Genomic DNA, 20,797 nt, shown 5'->3' on the forward strand with positions numbered 1-20,797 from the left:
TACGAAGGAACGCTACCGCAGGTCCTTCATTCCATCAGCTGTCAGATCATTCAACTCCAGCACCACAACATAAGACTGTGTTGATGTTATTTGACAAATTACGCTCATATTGATAGTTTTTGTGCATTATTACATATTTCCTTTTACATTTTGTGAGATAATACATATCATTTACTGTTTTGTATATTTTATTCTTCTGTGCAATAGTGGTAACACCATTTATTTTTGTTTTTAATCTGAAGGCATCTTGCACTGTTCTTTTTTTCCACAGCTACTGGGGCAAAACACACTTTTTACATCAAAATCAATTTTGCTTTTCACTTTTATGATGTCATGTAGACCAACAGGTTGTTTCAGAAATCATTCTGTTCAAATGCACGAGCCTTATTCCCACTCCCACTGTTGCCTGTTTAAATTGGCATACTTCTATTTCCATACAAATAATAGTTTGCACAAGTCGTTAAAGAATTAAAAGAACATCAGAAAATAGTTTCACCAAAGGACTCACAAAGGTGGAGGCACGATCCTGACGCGTCCAGGAGGGATCCGAGAAATCCAAATACTTATAGCTCTCTGGTGGACCCTTTATGCACACTTTCCTTAAGCAGTTCTTTAGCGGACTGCACCTTATGTTGTACTTACTTAGAGACATAAGGTACTTTCTTGATCCCCTTAGGGAAATTGCAGTATTGAAGCAGCAATTCACATGTCACAAAACACCCAAATCTTATACGAAGCTGACCTAAGATTGGTAAGAGAAAACTTTAAAAAATAATTATAGATGTGCATAAAAAATGTATTTATGTGTGTGTGTGTATGTATGCATGTATGCGAAGCGGAACTTTTCACGACCTCCTGCAAATTGTCGGACTTGTGTTTGAGACGGACCGGAAATAGTGTGAGGTTACCGAAGTCTCTTGTGAAGTGTTGCACCTGGTAAGTTTTTATTAAGGTCTTTTGTCTGTCTTGTAGTCCACTTTGACACCGGTTTTTGCCGGCATGTTGCCGTTTATCTGCTGTTTTAGCCACTGTCGCCTGTAAACCAAACAGTGTCGCGAAAAACATCAATTTTCAAGATTTATTTGTCGTCCAATGTCGGGACACTCCAGAAACCTCATTGCTGCTGTAAGAAAGCGGTGCTTTGACTTTCAGTCCATGTTCACTCTTCAGCTTGTCTCACTGCGGACCCAAAACCGCGATCAGACGACCATAATATCACCAAACTCCATTCTGAAATCTGTCAGTTTTGTTGCTGGTTTGCTTATCGGTAACATACAGCTAATGCTGTGGAAATAAAGACATAAACGTAAAATACATCGTCTTACATCACTTAGAACCAGGAAACATCAACCCCAATCATCTAGCAGAGCGTTTTAGACGCTAAGACACTACTGCTTGGTCAGCACTGGACTAAATAAATTAAATAATAAAATATAGTAATAATAATAAATAAAACTCCAGTTCAATGTAATGCTGCATTCTACTTCTACTCTACTACATTTCAGTGAGAGATATTGTACTTTTTGCTCTACTACAATTATTTGACAGCTTACTTTACAAATGAAAGATTTTACATAGTAAACATGCCGTAAAACAGAATTTTAATATAGTTTGAAGCTAGTGTGTTTTAAATTATGATAGTGTGATTATTATATAATTATCATGCTGCTGCTGTAGTCCTCAGGTTATTTCATTTGAAATAAGTTTCCAGGGTTAGTTGTAGAAATAGGCTTGAATTTGGTCCTGGTGGTAATGGTTGAGCATGGTTGAGTGTTTTTTGTCTTTGTTTATTCCGCTTTTGTGGAGACAATAAATAATAATATGGCCAACACGAGGTCATACACCAAAATCACATACATTAAGTCCTATATCTTAAAAACAATGCAATATAATTCAGATTAGCTCGAACTCAACCAACTGTAATAGCAAAATTATACATTTTCTACACATTAATGAGTCAGTAATAGTCATCAGATAATATACCCAATAGTACATCATTCACAGGGGTCATTTTTCTGCTGAACAAATATTTTTACTATGATACTTTAAGTACATTTATCTGTTAATACTTTTGTAGTTTTACTTAGAGAAGCTCTTAATATGTCTTCCAGCACTGTTGTTCAGTTTCTTAGTATTCTTGTGATGCTTTATTATTGTCTTTTATTCATAGTTTTGCTGACTTTATCCTGTTATATCTTTTGTGCTGTTATACAGTTGTTGCCAGTTTATTAGGTACACCTAGCTGAAACTGATGCAGTCTAATACAACAGCTGTGTTGTTGCTTCTGTACATTTCTACCGCCTTAAAAAAGATGTTTACACCCCACACCATCAGTGATTTCTGTCTTTTTTTTTTTTCCTTTTTCAGATCAATCCCCCAAAAGTCCTCAGCTGCTTCCTGTTTGCCCACTGCTTCCCTCAGAGCTGCAGCACAGAGAAGATGTTGAGAAGTGCCTCAGCACAGGTGAGCATGTTAATAGACCGTATCCATCTTCCCGGATACGTATATTCATTCATCTAGGTACACCTGTAGAAACACAATCCAGAGCACTCTTAGTGTGGACTTGATCAGACCCACTAATCCCACTTATGTGCCGTTCACATCAGTTTAGCATCAGAACTTTAAAAACTGAATGAAGCTCTGTTTGAAGCAGCAGTGATTTTGATTCTCTTTACTCGTGTGGTTTTCTTTGTTTGACACAAGCTCTGACGCAGTGTGTTGGTGGAACATGCACACTAGCTCTGCATACTTTGTGAAGTGAGTGTTTTGATATGCATCTGGCCTCTGATTCCTCCACAGATCTTCAGACAGGTGGTGAGATACCGGAGCACAGACACCAGCCTCATCCTGGAGAGATGTGAGTAAACCTTCTGTGTCCGCTGTAAGAGAAGGATTTGACCTGAGACAGAAGTACATCCGTGCCTATCTACTCTTACCCAATGAAAAGGTCTAATAGTAGGTATGTCTGTACCTTTATTCCAGCAATAAACCGGGTGCAGCTGTTAGGCCGAGTGGGTCAGGACCCGGTGATGAGACAAGTGGATGGCCGAAACCCTGTGACCATCTTCTCATTAGCAACCAATGAAATGTGGCGTACTGGAGACAGCGAGATGACCCCATCAGGTACAACGTCAGAGCATAATGATAGATACAGAAGCTGTTACATTTATAGCACATTTCATTACAAGAAACTGTGCTGTATGCCAAAATGTTTTATGCAAAGATGGAAAGGAATCCACATTCATCCACGGACATTAAATTGTGAAAAAAGTGTGGAAGTTTTGTCTCCAGCCTCTGGCAGTGAGAGTGATAACAGAAACGCTCTTGATGTGCTCATGACGCGATATGCCTCCATACTGCTGTAGCTAACTCCGTCACCACAGTAGTTCCTCCCATTCAGCTCTGGCAAACCAGTCAATGTTGGTTGATGTAAAATGCATCACTACTGTTGCACCACTGCAGGAAACAACTTTCTTATTTCCTTTTATGGTGACAATATCATCCAATCACAGCGAACCAGTAAAAACTCAGCTGGATTATCTGAAAATGTCACGAAGATCTTAGGACAGTGATGATCCTTCATTCCTGTTGAACAAAGATTACTGTGACATTAGCTGTAAGTTGTACTCCTGAGCTGCTCTGTTCAGTGTCATATTCTGCCACTAGAGGTCAGTGTAAGACCCTGACATCTGTGAATGGACGCAAGCACATGATAGATTATTATTGTTGGATTTCAAGGTTTTAAATGACCATGTACAGAGTATGAATCTGAATTATAACACAGAAATGTCCCTGAAGTATTCATTTGTGGCCCTAATGCATCACTCACTGTTTAAACCTGTAAATATAACTGATGGGTCGAGCTCACTGTGATAAGAAATGATGTTCAGTCGCTACAGACGGCCTTCAGAACATTTCAGTAAGCTTAAATACTGATGGTGGACGCTGCAAGTATGCGCTGGAGAAGGAGGAAGCTGATTATATATACTCATATTTTTGTTATCTGTTGCTAAAGCTAATGCTAACAGTGGTTTTGTGGCTGTGAATCCGAGGCCTGCACGCTGTAGTGCTTCATTATGTGAGTGAGGCTGAATAATGTGTGCTGCTGTGTCGTGACTCCAGGTGACGTCAGTCAGAAGACGACGTGGCATCGCGTGTCGGTGTTCAAACCGGGTCTGAGAGACGTGGCCTACCAGTACGTCAAGAAAGGGTATGTGTCATGGGTCACTGTTCGGTTCCAGGGTCAGACCTGGAATACATATGTTTAGTACAGTATTATAAAGCAGTACATTTACTCAAGCTCTGTACTGAAGTACAATTTATACAACTTAATACTTTTTCTGCACTTCATTTCAGAGGAAATTATTACACTTTGCACTTTATTCATTGAAGTACTTTCGTCAATTTATTTTACGTGCAAAACATGTTGAACTCAGGGTTCATACAAAGTCTTGAAAGTTAGGAAAATGCTTAATTTTATCTGTCATGTTTTCAAGGTCCTGAAAGTCCTGAAAAAAATGCTTTATCTCTTTGTCATGAAATAACTTGCATGTGCAAATTATTATTTTGTTTGTTAATGACAAAAAGAAAATAGAATCTTTCATGACCTTGAAGTTTAATCCATTTGCCTTCAGGAAATTTCAATACTGGGGAAATGCAGAACTGTAAGAATGCAAAACCAGCAACCGTTGTGATCCACTTCATCTTAACAAAAAACTCCCAACCTTTGAAATCTTTGTGTGAGTCATGCAACTGATCCAGAGTCTCCCTTTCAGTTCCAGGATTCTAGTTGAGGGGAAACTGGACTATGGAGAGTATGTGGACAAGAACCAAGTCCGACGTCAGGCCACCACCATCATCGCAGGTCAGTGAACAAACACATACGAATCTTTTCGTGAAAATGATGCCAGTTTAACGTGTCGTGTGTCGTGTCTGAGTAAGCGCCTCAGTCACTTTTCCTTCAGCAGATTTATTCCTCTCATATCGGATTAGTTGATAAAAGCGTTTTGTTTCCTCCTCTCCGCCCTCCAGACAACATCGTCTTTCTGAGCGACAACATTCGAGACAGAACCTGAAGGACTCTCCTCTCCATCTTCATCCAACAACAAGACAACTTCTTTTTGTATTTTCCTGTAGACACAAAAATAAGACTGAGGCAGTGAATGCCACTAAGTAAAGGAACTGGCTTTCACGAAAGAAGGGGGACAGAATATGCTGTGACAAAGGTCATGTGTGAGTGCAGCACCTCCTGCAAACCTTGATGCATCAAGAGGAGCAGAAAGTCCATTTGTTTTGGTATAAATTCACTGATTCTGATTTTGATTGTGCTACTTGTACATAACGTTACTACGACACTCTTAATGTCGTTTTTTTGTGTACTCAAGATTCACGTGTGAGAATGATGTTGGAAACGAGGTGAAAAAGCTGTTTCACTGTTTGAAGACTGAGTACAAGATCCTGTAGAAATTGTAGCTCTGTTAAGAGCAACACATACAAAAGTTCTCATCGTTTTTCTTCATTGCTCCAGTTAAAATAAGATCTTTAAGGTCAGTACATCAGGATTTGTTTCTTGGTGAGGTAGCTGTGATAAAGGGGTGTTTAACGGCCAGCCTGGTGGACAGATTTTAGCTTTGAGACAACGTCCCAACATGTTTAGAATTTATTGTTAAATTCAACCCGCCCAAAGAAAACTAGCGTATCTCCAAATTTTGTGATTTCCTTTTGTTAAACTTCTTAAGCTAAACAACCCATTTAAAAGCCTGTTTGATTATCTCAGAAATGCATCATTGCAAAGCTGAAAACAGGCTGTAATCTGTAGCTCATGACAAGTTGATCCCTGGGAGATGCATGTTTTTTGCAGGACAGTGTCCACAGTGACCCCTGCAGGGCAGAAGAAAAACATTGAATGTCACGCCAAGTAAAATTTAAAGTGTTGTGTTCCTTCTCAGAGCCTCTCATCTGGTTTTATGTTCTGGTCTGACTTGTCTCGGCTGTCTGTGTCACACTTCCCTTCATGTAAATCTCTCACGAATGCAGGTTGTTCAGCTGCAGAGAAGTGAGTAGGTTACCCAAACACTTGAGGGGAAAAATAAAGACACCAGCATGCAAAGTTAGAGGAAGCGCCCTCAGTTAAATTCACCTTTTCTTTCTGTTTCTCCTGCGTTTTTCTTCTCCCGTTCTCTGATTCGTGCACAGCTCCAACAGAACATTGCTGGATGACTTTATGTTTGATCTACATCTGTTTTCTGCTTTGTCACTTTCTTGTCAGTTGTTATCTCTGTTACTTCCTGAGCAGTGACTGGCTGCTTTCAGCTCGCTGCTGCTGGTTCATTTCTCTGTAATGACTCCTATAATCCACCTTTTTCCAGACTACCTTTGTCTTCACATTTCTGTTCATTCTCTACAGTCAGGGTGTATAAGATTTAACCTTTCTGTGTTATTTAGTGGTTCCTCAATTTGCTTACAAAACACTTTATAGAGGAGAAAAACTGTTAGAAGCATCCAATTACAGCTTAGAAACATACGAAATAAATAATAAAGAAGTAAGAAGTCAGAGAAAATTACTAACTGATATTCGCACAGAAACGTTTGTTTGATCAAAGTTTATAAAGCAAATATTTTAAATTATTTCATTCATATTAACTTTGAGGACTTTTTAGATGTTTTTCACTACTGGAAGTTAATTGGCTGTTTCTGTGACAGCGGGGGCGGGTTTAAATCGATGGTATTCTTGGCCGAAAGTAACTGGTTGCAAGAGTTCTCGACGTTTTTCCTGGTTGGCTGCGTCACCTGTCAGTTAAAGGCTTCACGAGAGCAGCACGGGCTTTAAACTGGGAAGTGATCCTATTGGTCAATCAACTGGGTGTGGGTGGGGCTGTGATTGTGGAGAGACCTGTGGATTCAGTTTGGAGAAGAGGCGTGAAAACGACGAAGTTAACCGGGGTGACACCGGAAATAGGTGGAGTGGATTTTAAAATAAAAGCGTCTATTATCCATGACAAAAGCTGAACAATTTACTCAAATGTAGCCCCAAATCACAACTTTGTCTTAGAGGTAAAACAACAGCTTATGTTGGAAAAAAATACTTTAATATACCAAAGAAACTCACATTATAAGTAAATGTAATAATCACTAACATTGTAATACTACCAAACAGATACAGGGAAAAAGTAATCAAGTCAATCATCATGGATGTACAACTCAGTAGCAGTGAAATCCGAGGCTACATATTTATTTATTTTTTTACTTAAATCACTCAAATATAACTAAAGGTTTAAAATAAATGCCATTATTGGGATCCATGTGTATTTACTCACTGTTTACGTAAATATTAAATAAATTGAATTTATATTGTTTTCATAATTCTATAGCTGACATGTGCGATTAATTAGATAACAATTTGAAATGTTTTGATTTTTATTTGCTTATTTATTATTGAGACAAGTTCCCTCTGTACCTTTAGAGACGTCATTTGGCAAAACAACAGAAGTCCCATTCATTAACTCAATAGCTGTTCTGGAGCTTTTGGTCACATCACTTGGTCTTCCTCGGCAGACCAGAAAGACAGACAACATATTTTGTTCTTCGGCATAATTAAAAAAAAAAAAATCAGTTTACGAACTTCATCTTCTACAAACCCGACAGCAATGACCTGAAATCAGGAGTGTGCTTTATTTTGAAATCCAGAAACCGGAAACACTACTGTGTTAATGCTGGTGTTTGACACTAATGTCATAAACAGCTGTGGCGAATGAATCTCCAGGTTTTATATTCTACGTTTACTCTCCATCGCGTTACCCCGCAGTTACATGAACATCGTCTCCAGCCTTTGTGAATTTTCTGACTGTTTTGATTTAATTTTCAGTTTTCTTTCGACTCCGTGGGTCTGTGTGACTCCGCCCTCACATTCCTGTGTGTCTGGGCTGCGAGGAGGAGCAGCAGGAGCAGAGAAAAGCGACGGGAGGCTGCTGGGATCTGCCTGTGGACCCTGACCCAGAGAGGATGATAAACAACAACAACAACAACACCCAGCTTCAGTGTGGCTGCTGCGGCTTTCTGATTTAACGCGCATCCACCTTCTGAGTCTCATCCACCCGGACGCGTCTTCATCCTTTTACTGCTTTTTCTCCGCAACTTGTTGGGAACTTTTGTCTTGTTGTTTTGCTGGAGCTGGAGTTCAGTTTCCAGCCGGACTGCAGAGCAACAAAACTCCGCTGTGCTTCTGGACCAGAAAACAAAACCACCAAGCGTCCGCAAGGCCCCGGAGACTGAGACAGTCCGTGCCGAGGAAGTCATGGAAATTCTGGACAGTCCTGAGCCGTTCCTGCACTGGGACCGGAACCTCAGCGAGCTGTCCGAGGCCGGGGAAATCGACTGTGTCCTGTACACTAATGTAAGTTATCGACCAGGGATGGATGGGGGAGGAAAGTAAATGTGTGATCGATCAGGGCCAGGTGATCAGCTCAGTCAGTGGGAAATAATCACCTTTATCTCACTTTGATTTAGGCTTTAGTCGACATGAGGAGGAGGGTAGTGTGTATGTGTGTGTGTGTGTGTGTGTGTGTGTGTGTGGTACCCGGCTCTCCATTCGCAACTTGAGCCTTGGGGTCCAGGTGATGCAGGTTTCCCAGCCTGGTGATCCTCTTTTTTTCTCACCTTTTTTCCTTTAAACACATTTTTAGCAAGATGTTGACAAAGTCTTCAGACTGACAGTCATATAAACGCAGTACAAACAATAATCTGAAGATGAGCACAGGGGAGGACTCTGTGAGACAGGAAACTCGTGTAGGATTACAGGCGAGAGCTTAAATTTTTTTTTTCCACTTATTGATAATAATTTAATGAATAGAATCTTAGAAAAAGTGACAAAGCTCATCATAGGTTCCCAGAGTCCAAGATGACATCCTCAAATTGATTATTGTCTTTCAGTTGGACCAAAACCCAAATATAATCAGCTGAATTCATTTTTTCCTCATTTGAAACAGAGAAAACTCACATTTGAGAAGCTGGACATGGAGAATATTTGACCTTATTGTTTGATAAATGTCAGAAAATTGTTAGTTTTCTGTGGACAAAAGAAAAGAAGACGTGGAACTTCAAAATAAGTGTTTTAGTGAGCAGAGCTTCTTTCTGAACTGTTTATAGCAACATGTTGATCAGAGTTGTGCTAAATAGAGCCAGGTTTTTGGAGAGGGCTCCCTCTTCTACTCTAGCTGGTACACTCAGATATGTGATATTTTCCATGAGTAATTCACCAGCGGTGCTGCGAGATCTCCTGGACCCTCTGCCCAAAGCTTCTGTGGTGGCCCTGAATCAGTTTTCATTGCATGCACAGCACTGCTCAGTTCACATGTCGTTCTAATGAAAACGTGGAAACTCTCTGATAAAGATGTGGTCGTCTCAGAGACGAGTTGCAGCTCAGGAGGCCGGTTAAACAGTGCAGACACTGAGAATCCGCCGTCCTTTCTTCTTGCACTGGCTAATGAGCCATTACAGCAACCTCTGGGTTACTTTCAAAATAAAACCCCCAGTGTGCGCCTGGTTTGTTTAAGTGGGGGTGGGTGCAGATGAGTTAGTCTGCTGAAGTGCGCAGTCATAGTCATATGTGGGGTAATGCATGCTGTCTGAGTCTAATGCTTCGTGCACGGGGGTCGTCAGAGCATGAATCAACACGCAGATGCACAGCAGGAATCTAAATCAGCGTTTTAAACTCCTTTTATGTGCAACAATTAGCTGGAAACTCTCCGCCAGCTCACTAACAGCTCGACTGCCGGGACCCGGTGCAGAAAGGACACACTGGGAGCTAATTAGAGCCTTTATGGTTCGAGCGGTCGAGCTCACATCACAGCAGGAGCAGGGGAAATGTGTCTTTTAAGAGAAGTTGACTTATTGCAAAAGAAACGTTCACTTACAGAGAGAGATTGCATCACCTTTGCTTTTAGACTAAAATACAAAGTTAGGACCTCGAGGCCGAATTAGAAGCAGTTTAATTAAAATTTATGATGAAATGAACTTGAGTGAGTCCATTCCTGCATCGCCGCTGTTGTTTCCAGTGCAGTTATGAAAATAAATGCGACTGATGACACTGAGCATGCAGTGATCGGACCACTTTTGATGAAAAGGGTGATTTGTTTGATCTGTAAAATGTCTGAAAGTGGTGAAAAGTTCCCACATTTCGGCTTTGTGACAAGGCCGCGGTGACGACATCACGTCGCCGTTTTGTTCGGCAACACGTCAGCCGCAGAAAATGTTCAGTTTAATGTGAGAGAAGAGGATGAAAAGCAGCAAATTTGAACTATTTTTGCTTGAAAAAACAAAAATGGCCGCAGAGTTTTGCAGAATGACGCCAGAATCTGCTCCTGTGGCTCATTTTAACTGCACAATAGACAGTGTAACTTGGTTGATGGTTGAATATGAGGAAAAGACACACAGTTTGATCTAAAGTTAAGTTAATGTGTGTTAATGCTGTGTGTGTGTTTTACCTGATAACCTTGATTAGTAGTTAGTAGAATATGGTAGAAATAGCTCACGCACTCACACACACACACACACGGCATCTCCTCAGTAAACGACCCTGCTTTAAAATGGCTTTTCGCCTTCAGTTACGTAACTTGATGTGTGTGTTCCAGCCATATGTGTGTCCGCGGGCCAAGAGGTGAGCGCGTGCAAGACGGAGACGCGAGTGTGTGTGTGTGTGTGCACAAATGTGTGTGTGTCTATGTGTGGAGACGATAGGAGGAGCGTTTGGGTTTACAGGGAAGAATCCAGCTGGCTCGCAGGATGGGAATCAGACACCGCAGAGGCCTACTGAGCCCTGAGACACACACACACACACACACACACACACTCGGGTGTTTGCCTCCTCTAGAAAAGCCGACAGACAGGTAAAGACTTGTGCTGTTAAAGCTTCGGAGTGTTGGAGCTGTAAATGTGAACGTTCAACGAGTCCTGAGGCCACAGGTCCTGTCAGCAGACACCAGCAGAGCCTCAGACCTGCAGCTGCCTTCGTCTGGTGCTGGACTCACTTCTGGATTTCGGGGAAAGGGGACAGGACGTCTTTGCAGATTCACCTGCCAATCGACATTATGTAAAGTGATGAGAGCAAAGATGGAGAAAGATAGAGTTTTTGGCTAATTGGCAAAAAAAAAAGCTTCCTGAATGAACAGGATACATAAATAGCAGTGCTGGAATGTAACTAAGTACATTTACTCAAGTACAGTTTTCACATACTTGTACTTTACTTGACTATTTCCATTCTATGCTACTTTTTTACTTCTGCTCCACCACAGATCAGAGGGAAATATTGTACTTTCACTGCACCATATATTCATTTTTTACATATTGTGATGCTTTAGCAGTATTAACACTGCAGGCGTTGGACGAACCTCGATAGTGACTGTCCGACCACGGCGACGGCATGTTGTGACTTAGATTCGCAGTGGAGCGGCTGGTCCTCTAGTAGCAGGTAGCCTAATAGCTTTATTTAGGCTTCTGATTGGCCGATTTGATTTTTCTTTAAAATGTTGGATTTTTTTTGAGAACGATGGCGGTAAAGCCCAGAACCCATGCACATGTGGACAAGACATAAGCCACTTCAAGGACAGTAAAAGAAACAATTGTTCGGCCTGTCATGAGGTATTAAGGATGCTTTCACCTCATATGTCGAGACACATTGCTCTTTCCTACACTGCTGTCCACTGGCTGCTTTAATGATAACCTGTGCACGTACAATCGGTCAAAGTTAAACCAAAGTTTGTCCAGATGTTTGAGAAGTTGATCAAACACAAAGCCCACTCATACCTGCAGTACAAACAGGCCAGGTTGTGTTCAGAGGCAGCACTAAGATGCTCTTGTTAGTGAGGTGGATATTCTATATATAGTAAAGCATGAAAAGTATGTGTATGAGTGTGTGTGTGAGGGTGGGGGATGCATGAATGTGAAGACCAACAGGCCTGCAGTGTTCGGGTCTCGGGCGGCTTGAGGAGCAGACTGGAGTCTTTGTTGGGCGGGGTCTCACTCTCTCTCCTCTCTCCGGGGGTTTGTTGACATGGGATTCCTCACAACAATGTAAACCCTCTCAGTCGTTAGCATGTGTGGGATCCTGCTTCTCTCATCAGCCAGAGGTCCCTCCCATCGCAATCAAGTTCCTCAGGTTTTAGAATAATAGCATCGCATCGGCGTGACGTGGAGTCTTGATCGGAACAATCCTGTCTGACGCTGCTGTGAAGCACAAATAGTTTGAATGATGTGATTTATGTGTGTTTCATGCAAGGAAAACATACACTACAGAGCAGTAACGCCAGGAATTCACATGATGTCGTACCTGAGGGAAAAACAGATGCTCATATTCATTGTCACACTCTGGGAGATCTTGTCAGTCCAGTTTTTCTGTCTTATGATTTGACCATGTCAGCCATCGATCTCCGCCATCAGAATCAGAATACTTTATCGATCCTTTGTTCCGTATGTCTTAGTTTGACCAAATATTTCCATTTGAAACCTCCCTTTTTTGTCCTCAGCACCTACAGAAGGTCTGGAAAGTCCATCTGCATTGACTGACAGATGTGTCTTGTGTAGAAAGAGTCTCATTTGTTCTTTATGTGGACACACACATCACACACCTCGCATCCAGAATCCTTAGATTTGTTCACTGTCGCTTCAGCTCGCTCTCTTTAAGCTCTGTTTTTGGTCTCCACCTCCAACTCCTGAGGGAAACGCCTGCTCTTTAGCTGCTAAATGCTTCACCAGCTAGTCTCCAATGGTGTCTGTCTGCTGATTGGCACTGGGCAGGCAGGGTGCAGTGTATTTTTCTTTGTTATAGTCGAGGTTCAGATTAGAGCGATGACTCAAAAAGACTGCAAAAGCAAAAGAATGAGCTGAAAGTAACCAAAACTATGATGCTAACATAAGTCTAGCTGCCTTATTGTTGTGAGGTAATTACCTGGGAGGGAAATAATAGAACATTTTACCTTTAAAATGACAGCTATTATTGAAGTATTGTTCATTTTTCTGACTTTTTTCCTCATTTTTGCCTTTTTTCTTGTGAAATTTTAACTAGCAGTTTTGCACATTAGGTTCAGGAATCAACCTTGTATGAGGTTTGTACAAAGGGGGCCATAAGCACAAAGTGTTGGCATCCACTGCCATAAACAACTAGCACAGCACTTCTACAATGCATGTAAATGTGCAGTAGTCAGTGAAGCTGCTTTTTCCTGGAGGTAGACTGGGTTTGGGATAGAAGACAAAAGATCACGAGATCACGTTTCTGTCAGACAGTTCAGATTGCATGCACAGAGAGCGGCCTTAAATCTAAACTCTACTTCATGCACACTCTTTCGAAAGATTTGGCGTGGGGCTCGGCACATGGTGTACTCGCTGCGCTGAGGAGAGGCGGCTCGCATGCAGAGTGTGTTCGCTCTGCTCGTGCTCCAGGGCTTTCCAGCGCTGTGTCTGCTTATGTAACACACAGCATACCTGCAGATAGAGAGCCACATCTGTCTGTTCACCCCAGCTCGTCTGTTCATATAAGACAACAGGTGGTTTTATTAGTGGCTTTGACAGCTCAGCACACACTCAGGTTAGAGTGATTTTATTCAACAAGAGCACACACACACACACACACACACACACACACAAACACACACACACACACAGGGATTCGAGGGCAAACAGCTTGATCCATGTGCTCACAGTGCAGAGCCTGTTCTCCGTCGGGGCAGGGCATCCTGCTCGCTCGTGGCCTCGCTCTATCTCTGAATGGTCCATGTGTCTGCTGTGTCAGTGTGTGGGCAGAGACGGTCATTCACTGCACACACACACGCACACAGCAGCAGCACTATTTCATTCAGATGATGAGTAAATGGCGACATGATTTCACAACCAGACGTGTTTTATTGGCAATCAGAGGTCAGGTGTCTGCATGTGTTGTCTGGATGGCTTTCACTGATAGTCACGTTCCAGCTATAACTATTAGAGCCAGGCCAGCCTCTGTATGTGTAGCTCAGCTGAGGGAGCGCACCTGTGTATGTAAATGAAGCATGCGGATCGTCAGGTTGGTCCAAGACTCGACTGTGAGAAACGGCCCAATTAAAGGCTCTGACGCTTTGATACAAGCAGAAAGACGACACAAAGAATCAGCAGATTTGAGGAACCTGCTGCTTGTAGAAAACTTAAATTAAAGGGGTTTTTATGATAAAGTCAGAAAATGACTCGCTTGAGACTCCTGTTCTGGCTCATGAATGAAAGTCAATTCATGGGCTCCTGGTCGACCTTGTAAATTCGCAGCCAAGATACGCAAATGAACGTAATAAAATGAAGAGTTGTATGTTGTTCACATGGTAGCAGTTGTGCAGTGCAGTTCGCAGCGGCTTGAAACTTTTAGTTGCTGCTAATTAATTTGAACAATGTTGTGTATCTTGTATATCTGGCTCATCTAAACAAATGAGAACATATATATCCTTAAATTAACATTTAAAAACACAATAAAGACTTTCCCTTTCCAGATAAGTAGAAGAACATTCATAAGGCTGTATCATGTGTGAAGTCTGGACCAATCACAGCAGGCTGTTTACATTGGCTGCATTTCCTGTTGAGACCAGATGAACCAAACAAAGTTCACCAGATGCCTGACCTGATTGTCTCTACGCTGCCTTGAAAGCATGAACATGGTTTGTTTTATACCTGCTTAGCATCAGCACGGAAGCATCGTCATTTTGAGCATGTTAGCATGCTGGTGTTAGCATTTAGTTCGAATAAATGGAAAGGCCGTAAAGATTTTCACATTTTGATCAGATTTTACTCACGTTTCCACATTTTAGTGTCTCGTGGTCTAAAGGAGGTTTTTCCACCCTGGTTAGAATAAAGTATTTGGCGGGTTTAACACCGTCTGTCTGGAGCCACCTTGCTGATTTAAAGCCTTTGCGCTGCAGAAAGTGACAGCGGTCTGCAGATGGTGTCCACATGCGTTGGAGGACACGTTTTTCCTCTTTCTCGCATCTGATGCAACTTCTCTCCTGACTTCGAAAATGGACTCGGACTCAGAGGGTTGCTGCAGGCATGAAGCCATTTGAGAGCAAAGCGAAGGTAGTAATCAGTGTGCGAGGGATCATTATGGAGAATCCACAGTAGCCTTCGTTCTCTGAGGCAAAGCTAAATTTACCTCCCCTGTCTGTATTTCTGTCTGTCTGTCTCTTACTCTTTCCTCCCTCTCCATTCTGCCTTTCTCTGCCCCCATCTCCCCCCTCCTGTTCAGCTCCAGGCACCATGAAAGGTTTGAAATGGCTGTGTGAGCTTGTGTGTGTGGTTAGCAGGGCGTGGGTTTAATATCCCAGTGAGGAGCTGGTACACCCAGCCCTGAAATAATCCAGTTTTATATAGTCGCAGCGTGGTGAAATGCAGCAAACTGACCACTCATTCCTTCTTCTTCACGTTCTTTTTCCAAAACTTTGGGCATGTCATGAAGAAGAACTTAAAAAAAACGAGAATTTCAGTGTAGTTTTTCGTTTTTGAAGCTTTTACGAGCTTCAGTGTTGGAAACATCAAAGCGTTTAAAGCCCATAAACTGCTTATTGCAGAGAAAGGTGTACGAGCTGTGAGACCCACTCAGCTTTGATGTTTTTTAATGGACGCAGCTCATATCCTGACTCGTGGCTCGAGGTGTACCACCGAGACCAGTTTAAGACAGAAACCTCTCCATCCTCTGTCTAGTTAACCTTTCACCCCTCTCTCTAGCCCTCCTCCTCCTCCTCCTCCTCCTCCCTCAGGATGAGCTGAGAGTTGGGACGAGTCGGTTCCTGTCCAAAATACCAGAAACTTCTCCGCTGCTCCCATTTCTCCTGCCAAACTGATTGTTAGCTTCTTTAGTCTTTCCTTCTTGATTTTCTACCTTACGTTTCCTTATAAACTTGGTCCGCTCTCAGTAATAATAAAGTTAATAATATTCTGCTTGTCCACTGATGTGATGCTAAAGCTGCGTGAAGTCAAATGAAGCCGACACCCATATTACTTGTGAATACTGTAACATTTTATGTGTCACCACAAATTCCGGCATGCCTGGCATCACTGACGAGTTTGGGATCTTCACTAGAAAACAAAATTGAGCAATGTTTAGCAGTTTGGACTGTGGCTGCCAGCCCAAACCTGTTTTTTGGCAAATCCAGATTGTATCCAGATTGATTTCAGAACGTCTGGACAGCAAAAAAACCCCACATGAAATATGATTCTTGAGGGAATAGCCGCGTTTGGAGGTTTGGAGGTGGCTGTAATGTCCAATAAGACTCCACAGATCCATCACTTGCAGCACATCTGATTTGAGAAGAAATCGGACTCTCCGGCAGTGTGAACAAAAGCGAGCTAGCTAATTTGGATTTTAGGGCGCAGACTTGGATCAGTTTGGGCTGACTCAGAGGTCTCTGTGACGTCACGTCTGCAACGTGTTTTTGGCTCAGACAGGAAAACTGATATTGGAAAATTGTGCAAAATACTGGATTATGAACAATGAAAAGCTTTTTCTGTGCAGTGCCGTAGTTTTCCCACAACTAAAACATTTAAACGATCAAACTTTCGTACTTGCAGCTCTTTGACGGGACTAATCCATAACACCAGCAGTGGTATCAACATTTTAAAACCCACACTGGTCAAATTCTTGGCTCATGTCTTTGTACATTCCTCTACAACAGCACCTCCCCAGCACACCTTTCCCCTCCATGAACCTTTTCATTCGAAGAGACATGAACAAGCTCATTCATCCATGCAAAGTTCACTGTGCGTGTATGACTTCACAGTCGAGTGTGTTCCTACTTGCCAAGCATTCACCTCAGAGAACTCTTTAATGGAGGAATGAAGATCAGCAGCGTGCCCAAACAAGTTTCCCGGAGCGTTTGCCTTTTCCAGGGATTAAAACCCTCGCTATGGGGTGCTCAGCAAGACCGGCATTGACCCAGTTTTTACCCAGCATCCAGCAGGAGGTGGAGGGAGGAATGGACTAGAACCATGTCTGCTTCTGGCCTAACGTGGTCCCAAGTCCTCATGCTTTGCACTTGTCAAGATTAAACTAGAGCCGAGAACTTTACTGATCTGAAGCGTTCGCGGGATAATCCTGAAGCTAACGACCAGATGAACCAGCGAAGAGCACACGAGAGATAAACCGAGCCGAGGCGAGCTTAGCCGCCAATAAATGTTCTCGCTCTGAGACGGCAGCGCCTTGAAGTGATTTACAGGAGAGAGTTGATGGAAATGAAGAAGAGAATAACAGTGTGAGAAGAGGTGTGAGGGAGTACACTACACACTGTGTGTGTGTGTGTGTGTGTGTGTGTGTGTGTGTGTGTTGACCCAGTTTATAACGAGCATACACACTCAGGATGAGAGCAGGGTGAGAGACCTTAGAGGGCAGCTGTGCTTGTGTTCGACACAAACAGCCTCTCTGCGTCCCACAGCTGTGTTTGAGGACAGGAAGTGATTTGATGATAGTTTGCTGATATCAAGTCCCGTATTAGAATAAACTCAATTCCAAACTGCGATATGAAACATTATAGATATTGAGAAAAACGATCACACCACATGGTCCACCCTGTTCTGGAAAAATCCTTTAAAAAGACCATCTCTCAGTACTTTCTGACTTCCTGTTTCTGGCACTCAGCCCCAAGCCAATTGGTCTGTATAGTAAATATAAAGCCATCTTAGCTTAGCATAATGACAGGAAACAGGGGGAAACAGCTAGCCTGGTTCTCTCAGAAACAAAATCCACCTCAGAGGGTTTTGTGTCAGGCTGTGTCTTTGAAAACAAGTCGCAAATATAGTTTAAATTCTTTAAAGGAATAAATAATACATTTCTTGTGGGACTATTTTCACTTGCGGATTAGTATTTGAGGCAGCGGGATGGTGTGTGTGTGTGTCAAAATAAACTACTATTATTTTATATAGTAGTATTTTATATATGTATAAATATATGTATATGTATAAAAGTAGAGTTATTTTCAAGCTGACGTCAGTGGGACTCTGGTGAAGTCAATGTGTAACATCTGGAGGTCAGTGTGTGTGGATGTGCGGGAAGAGGGGGGGTTGGACTCAGTGATCGGTCAGTATGACTGAGCAAGGCTGGAAAGTTTGTGTTACTCTGTGTGTGTGTGTGTGTGTGTGTTTTGGCAGTGGGATTTTCAGACCTTTGGGAAGCTTTAGGAACCAGACAGGGGCCGGGGGGGTCTGCAAGAAGAGGGGATCTCGGAGGAAAAAGCGAGGCCATTTTCCATTTGTCACCTTCTGGGTCTGGATCTCAGTTTGAGGCCTCGTCTGTTCACCTGTTTTACTAATTCACTCACACTCGTGCGCTCAGGTATCGCTGCAGCGGCCCTCAGATAGCGCCTGACTCATGGTTTGAACTTTGACTCTGTGACACTATTTTTACCACATTTCCGGTCGTGGCTCAGCATACGTTGCAACTTTAGGGCCTTCTGTTATCGTGCGAAGCATTAATGGAGCTGAGAGCGGGTCTCGGGCCGCGGCGTTAAACAGGAAGTGGAACGTGGCTCGTAATGGATCCGCCGTGATTTTTCTTTCTCTGTGTGTATTCCTGTCCTTGCCCGTGGGTGGAGAGTAAACACTCGCAGCCCTGCTGGATGTCACGCCTGCTGTTATTCTCTCACATCCTGGTGTTTACATCCGTTAACCATCACTCCACCCCCGTCAGGTTCTTGTTTAAAGAAAGGATTCAAATATATGACAATATCAAGGCAGATGTTTTTAAAGTGTCCTATTTTTAATGCAGATTTTTGTTTTGCATGTAGACCATCATGGTAAATATGGAGTCAAACTCATTGCATGCTAGCAAATATAGCCCATGTGGACAAGCTGTGAGGAGCTGCTTCTTTTCTTTGTTTACTGTGATAATAAACTGAATGTTTTAGTCAGAAAAAAACAATCCAGCATTAATCATGCCAGGATTTCCCCGTTAGCTGAGGTTCAGGAGCTTCTCTGCTGCTTTCTTTCCTTCCTCGTCGGTCCTGGTTTTTCCTGGTGCACTCGTCGCGCCCTCGATTAGCACAAAGGTTTGGCAAATTGAGCTGGAATCGGTGCCGAGAATCTGGGTCAGGGACGGCGCGGGTTGAGCTCTCATCCTTGTGAGAACCGGGGCGAGCCTCCCTTGGAACGAGGACATTTTTGCGGAGCGAGGTCATTTTGGCCGAGCTTCAGTTCTTCAGGGGCGATCAGACGCTCTGGAACGAATGATGTCAATAAGACAGATGTGTGTTTGTGTGTCTGCATGCGGAGACAAGCAGCCAGACGCTGCAGCTCAGTTAGAAATGAGGAGGCTCACACACACTCCTGTAAGCACTCCAACACAGTCCAGACATGAGGCCTTGGTGCTGGGCTCGCCTCCTGCAGCCCCCCCCCAGATAAGACCCAGATAGCAGAAGCCGTCCAAGGCCTGCGATCCGTCTCATTCTTCTGACACACACAATAACAATGGCACAGCCAACACAGCGTGCCAGCCTCGAGTCTCAATGCTAATGCGAAGTGGTTCCAGGGTGATGTGCCGTGTGGTCTGTCGTCGTTATCTGATGCATGGATTGGCTCAGCTGGAATCTGGCGAACATCTAGTGGTTTTAGTTGTTTTAAAGAGGTTTGTATTGGCTGCTCGTGTTGGGTTTGCTCACACATACCTCACTGACTCATGTTTGGGCATCGAACTGCCGTTTTAATTCATGCTTGTGGCTCTTGGAGGTCAATGTCAGTGGGTTTGTTGGACAGTCCTGTTCCCCAGAGACTGAACCGTGATAACTTTCCCCAGACTCGTTAAGCCTAATAGTTGGACTGAAAAGCCTTTTTTACACTTTGTTATCCAGTCTGACATCATGTCCACTTTGAACGATTTGTTTTGTTTTATTTTATTTTTCTCTAATCAAAGTATTACATAATTTTCAACTAAAATGTTTCACAATAGTCTCAGGTTTCAGCGTTATTTCTTACATGAAGGTTGATTGTACAGTTGTGTTTCTCATCCACGCTTCAATTTATTTGTGTATTTTTGTGGCCATTTTTTTTTTTTAACTGTTTTTCATGCATGTAGCTTTGTTCTGACTTTGGCTCAGAAATTTCATCTTAAAGCAACCAGCAAAGAAGCTCTTTTATCCAATCCATTTCACCCTCAGCTTTACTTTGAGTTTAATACTAACATAGCATGCTAACATGCTAAGCTTCAGCTTGCTGCGGTAAGGATTTAAGTTAGCAAAGTTTCTCATAATGTACCAACCAACAGTTGTGTTTTCTGGCATTTAAAGAGCATTACAGCCTCATGTGGACTCGTTTAGAAGACAAAATCTTTGTCATTAGACCCAAAGCTGCTGGCATGTTTGTTAATGTTGTTATTAGCCGTGGAGACCGCTCAAGCCCGAGTTTCCTGCAAAGACTCATCTCTTTGCACTTGCAGCTACTGACAAGTATTAAAGATTGTACTTAGCGCCAGCGAAGGAGTCCCTGCCGCTCTGCAGATCGAGTTTCCACACATGTACTTCAGCTTAGTGTTAAAACAGCTTGCACACATTGTTAGCATTCCAGCAGATACTCACCACTCCTTAGCTTACAGCTGCAGGACTGTGATGCACCAGCTTCAGTCATGAATGCTAATGATAAGACATTGTAACTGCAGCTACTGAGGCTCAAACACGCAAATATTGTGCTGTTTTTATCTGGAAGTGTTTTGGGAATTTCAGCAGAGGGCCAGAACGAGGGGATTTGTTTAGACGGCAGAGGAGCTGGATCGAATGAGAATCTTGGAGCGGGTGGGAAACTGAGGTTAGAGAAG

General features: G+C 42.7%; 2 protein-coding genes across 3 annotated transcripts in view; both read left to right on the forward strand.

The window, feature by feature from the left end:
• Nucleotides 1-881: 881 nt before the first annotated feature.
• Nucleotides 882-6,503, forward strand: ssbp1 (single-stranded DNA binding protein 1). The gene is made up of 7 exons (XM_041964022.1): nucleotides 882-936; nucleotides 2,368-2,463; nucleotides 2,800-2,857; nucleotides 2,983-3,123; nucleotides 4,123-4,210; nucleotides 4,776-4,864; nucleotides 5,032-6,503. The coding sequence occupies exons 2-7, from the start codon at nucleotides 2,440-2,442 to the stop codon at nucleotides 5,073-5,075; spliced, it is 444 nt and encodes a 147-aa protein (XP_041819956.1). The 5' UTR covers nucleotides 882-936; nucleotides 2,368-2,439; the 3' UTR covers nucleotides 5,076-6,503.
• Nucleotides 6,504-7,731: 1,228 nt separating this feature from the next.
• creb3l2 (cAMP responsive element binding protein 3-like 2) overlaps nucleotides 7,732-20,797 on the forward strand; it is a 29,110-nt gene continuing 16,044 nt past the window's right edge. For both annotated transcript variants that reach the window (XM_041963838.1, XM_041963839.1), the window contains exon 1: nucleotides 7,732-8,392. In XM_041963838.1, coding sequence (XP_041819772.1) covers nucleotides 8,294-8,392 — 99 coding nt within the window. In that variant the 5' untranslated portion in view covers nucleotides 7,732-8,293. The remainder of the gene's footprint in view (nucleotides 8,393-20,797) is intronic.

The sequence above is a fragment of the Chelmon rostratus genome, chromosome 22 (genome assembly GCF_017976325.1).
Source record: "Chelmon rostratus isolate fCheRos1 chromosome 22, fCheRos1.pri, whole genome shotgun sequence".
NCBI lineage: Eukaryota > Metazoa > Chordata > Actinopteri > Chaetodontiformes > Chaetodontidae > Chelmon > Chelmon rostratus.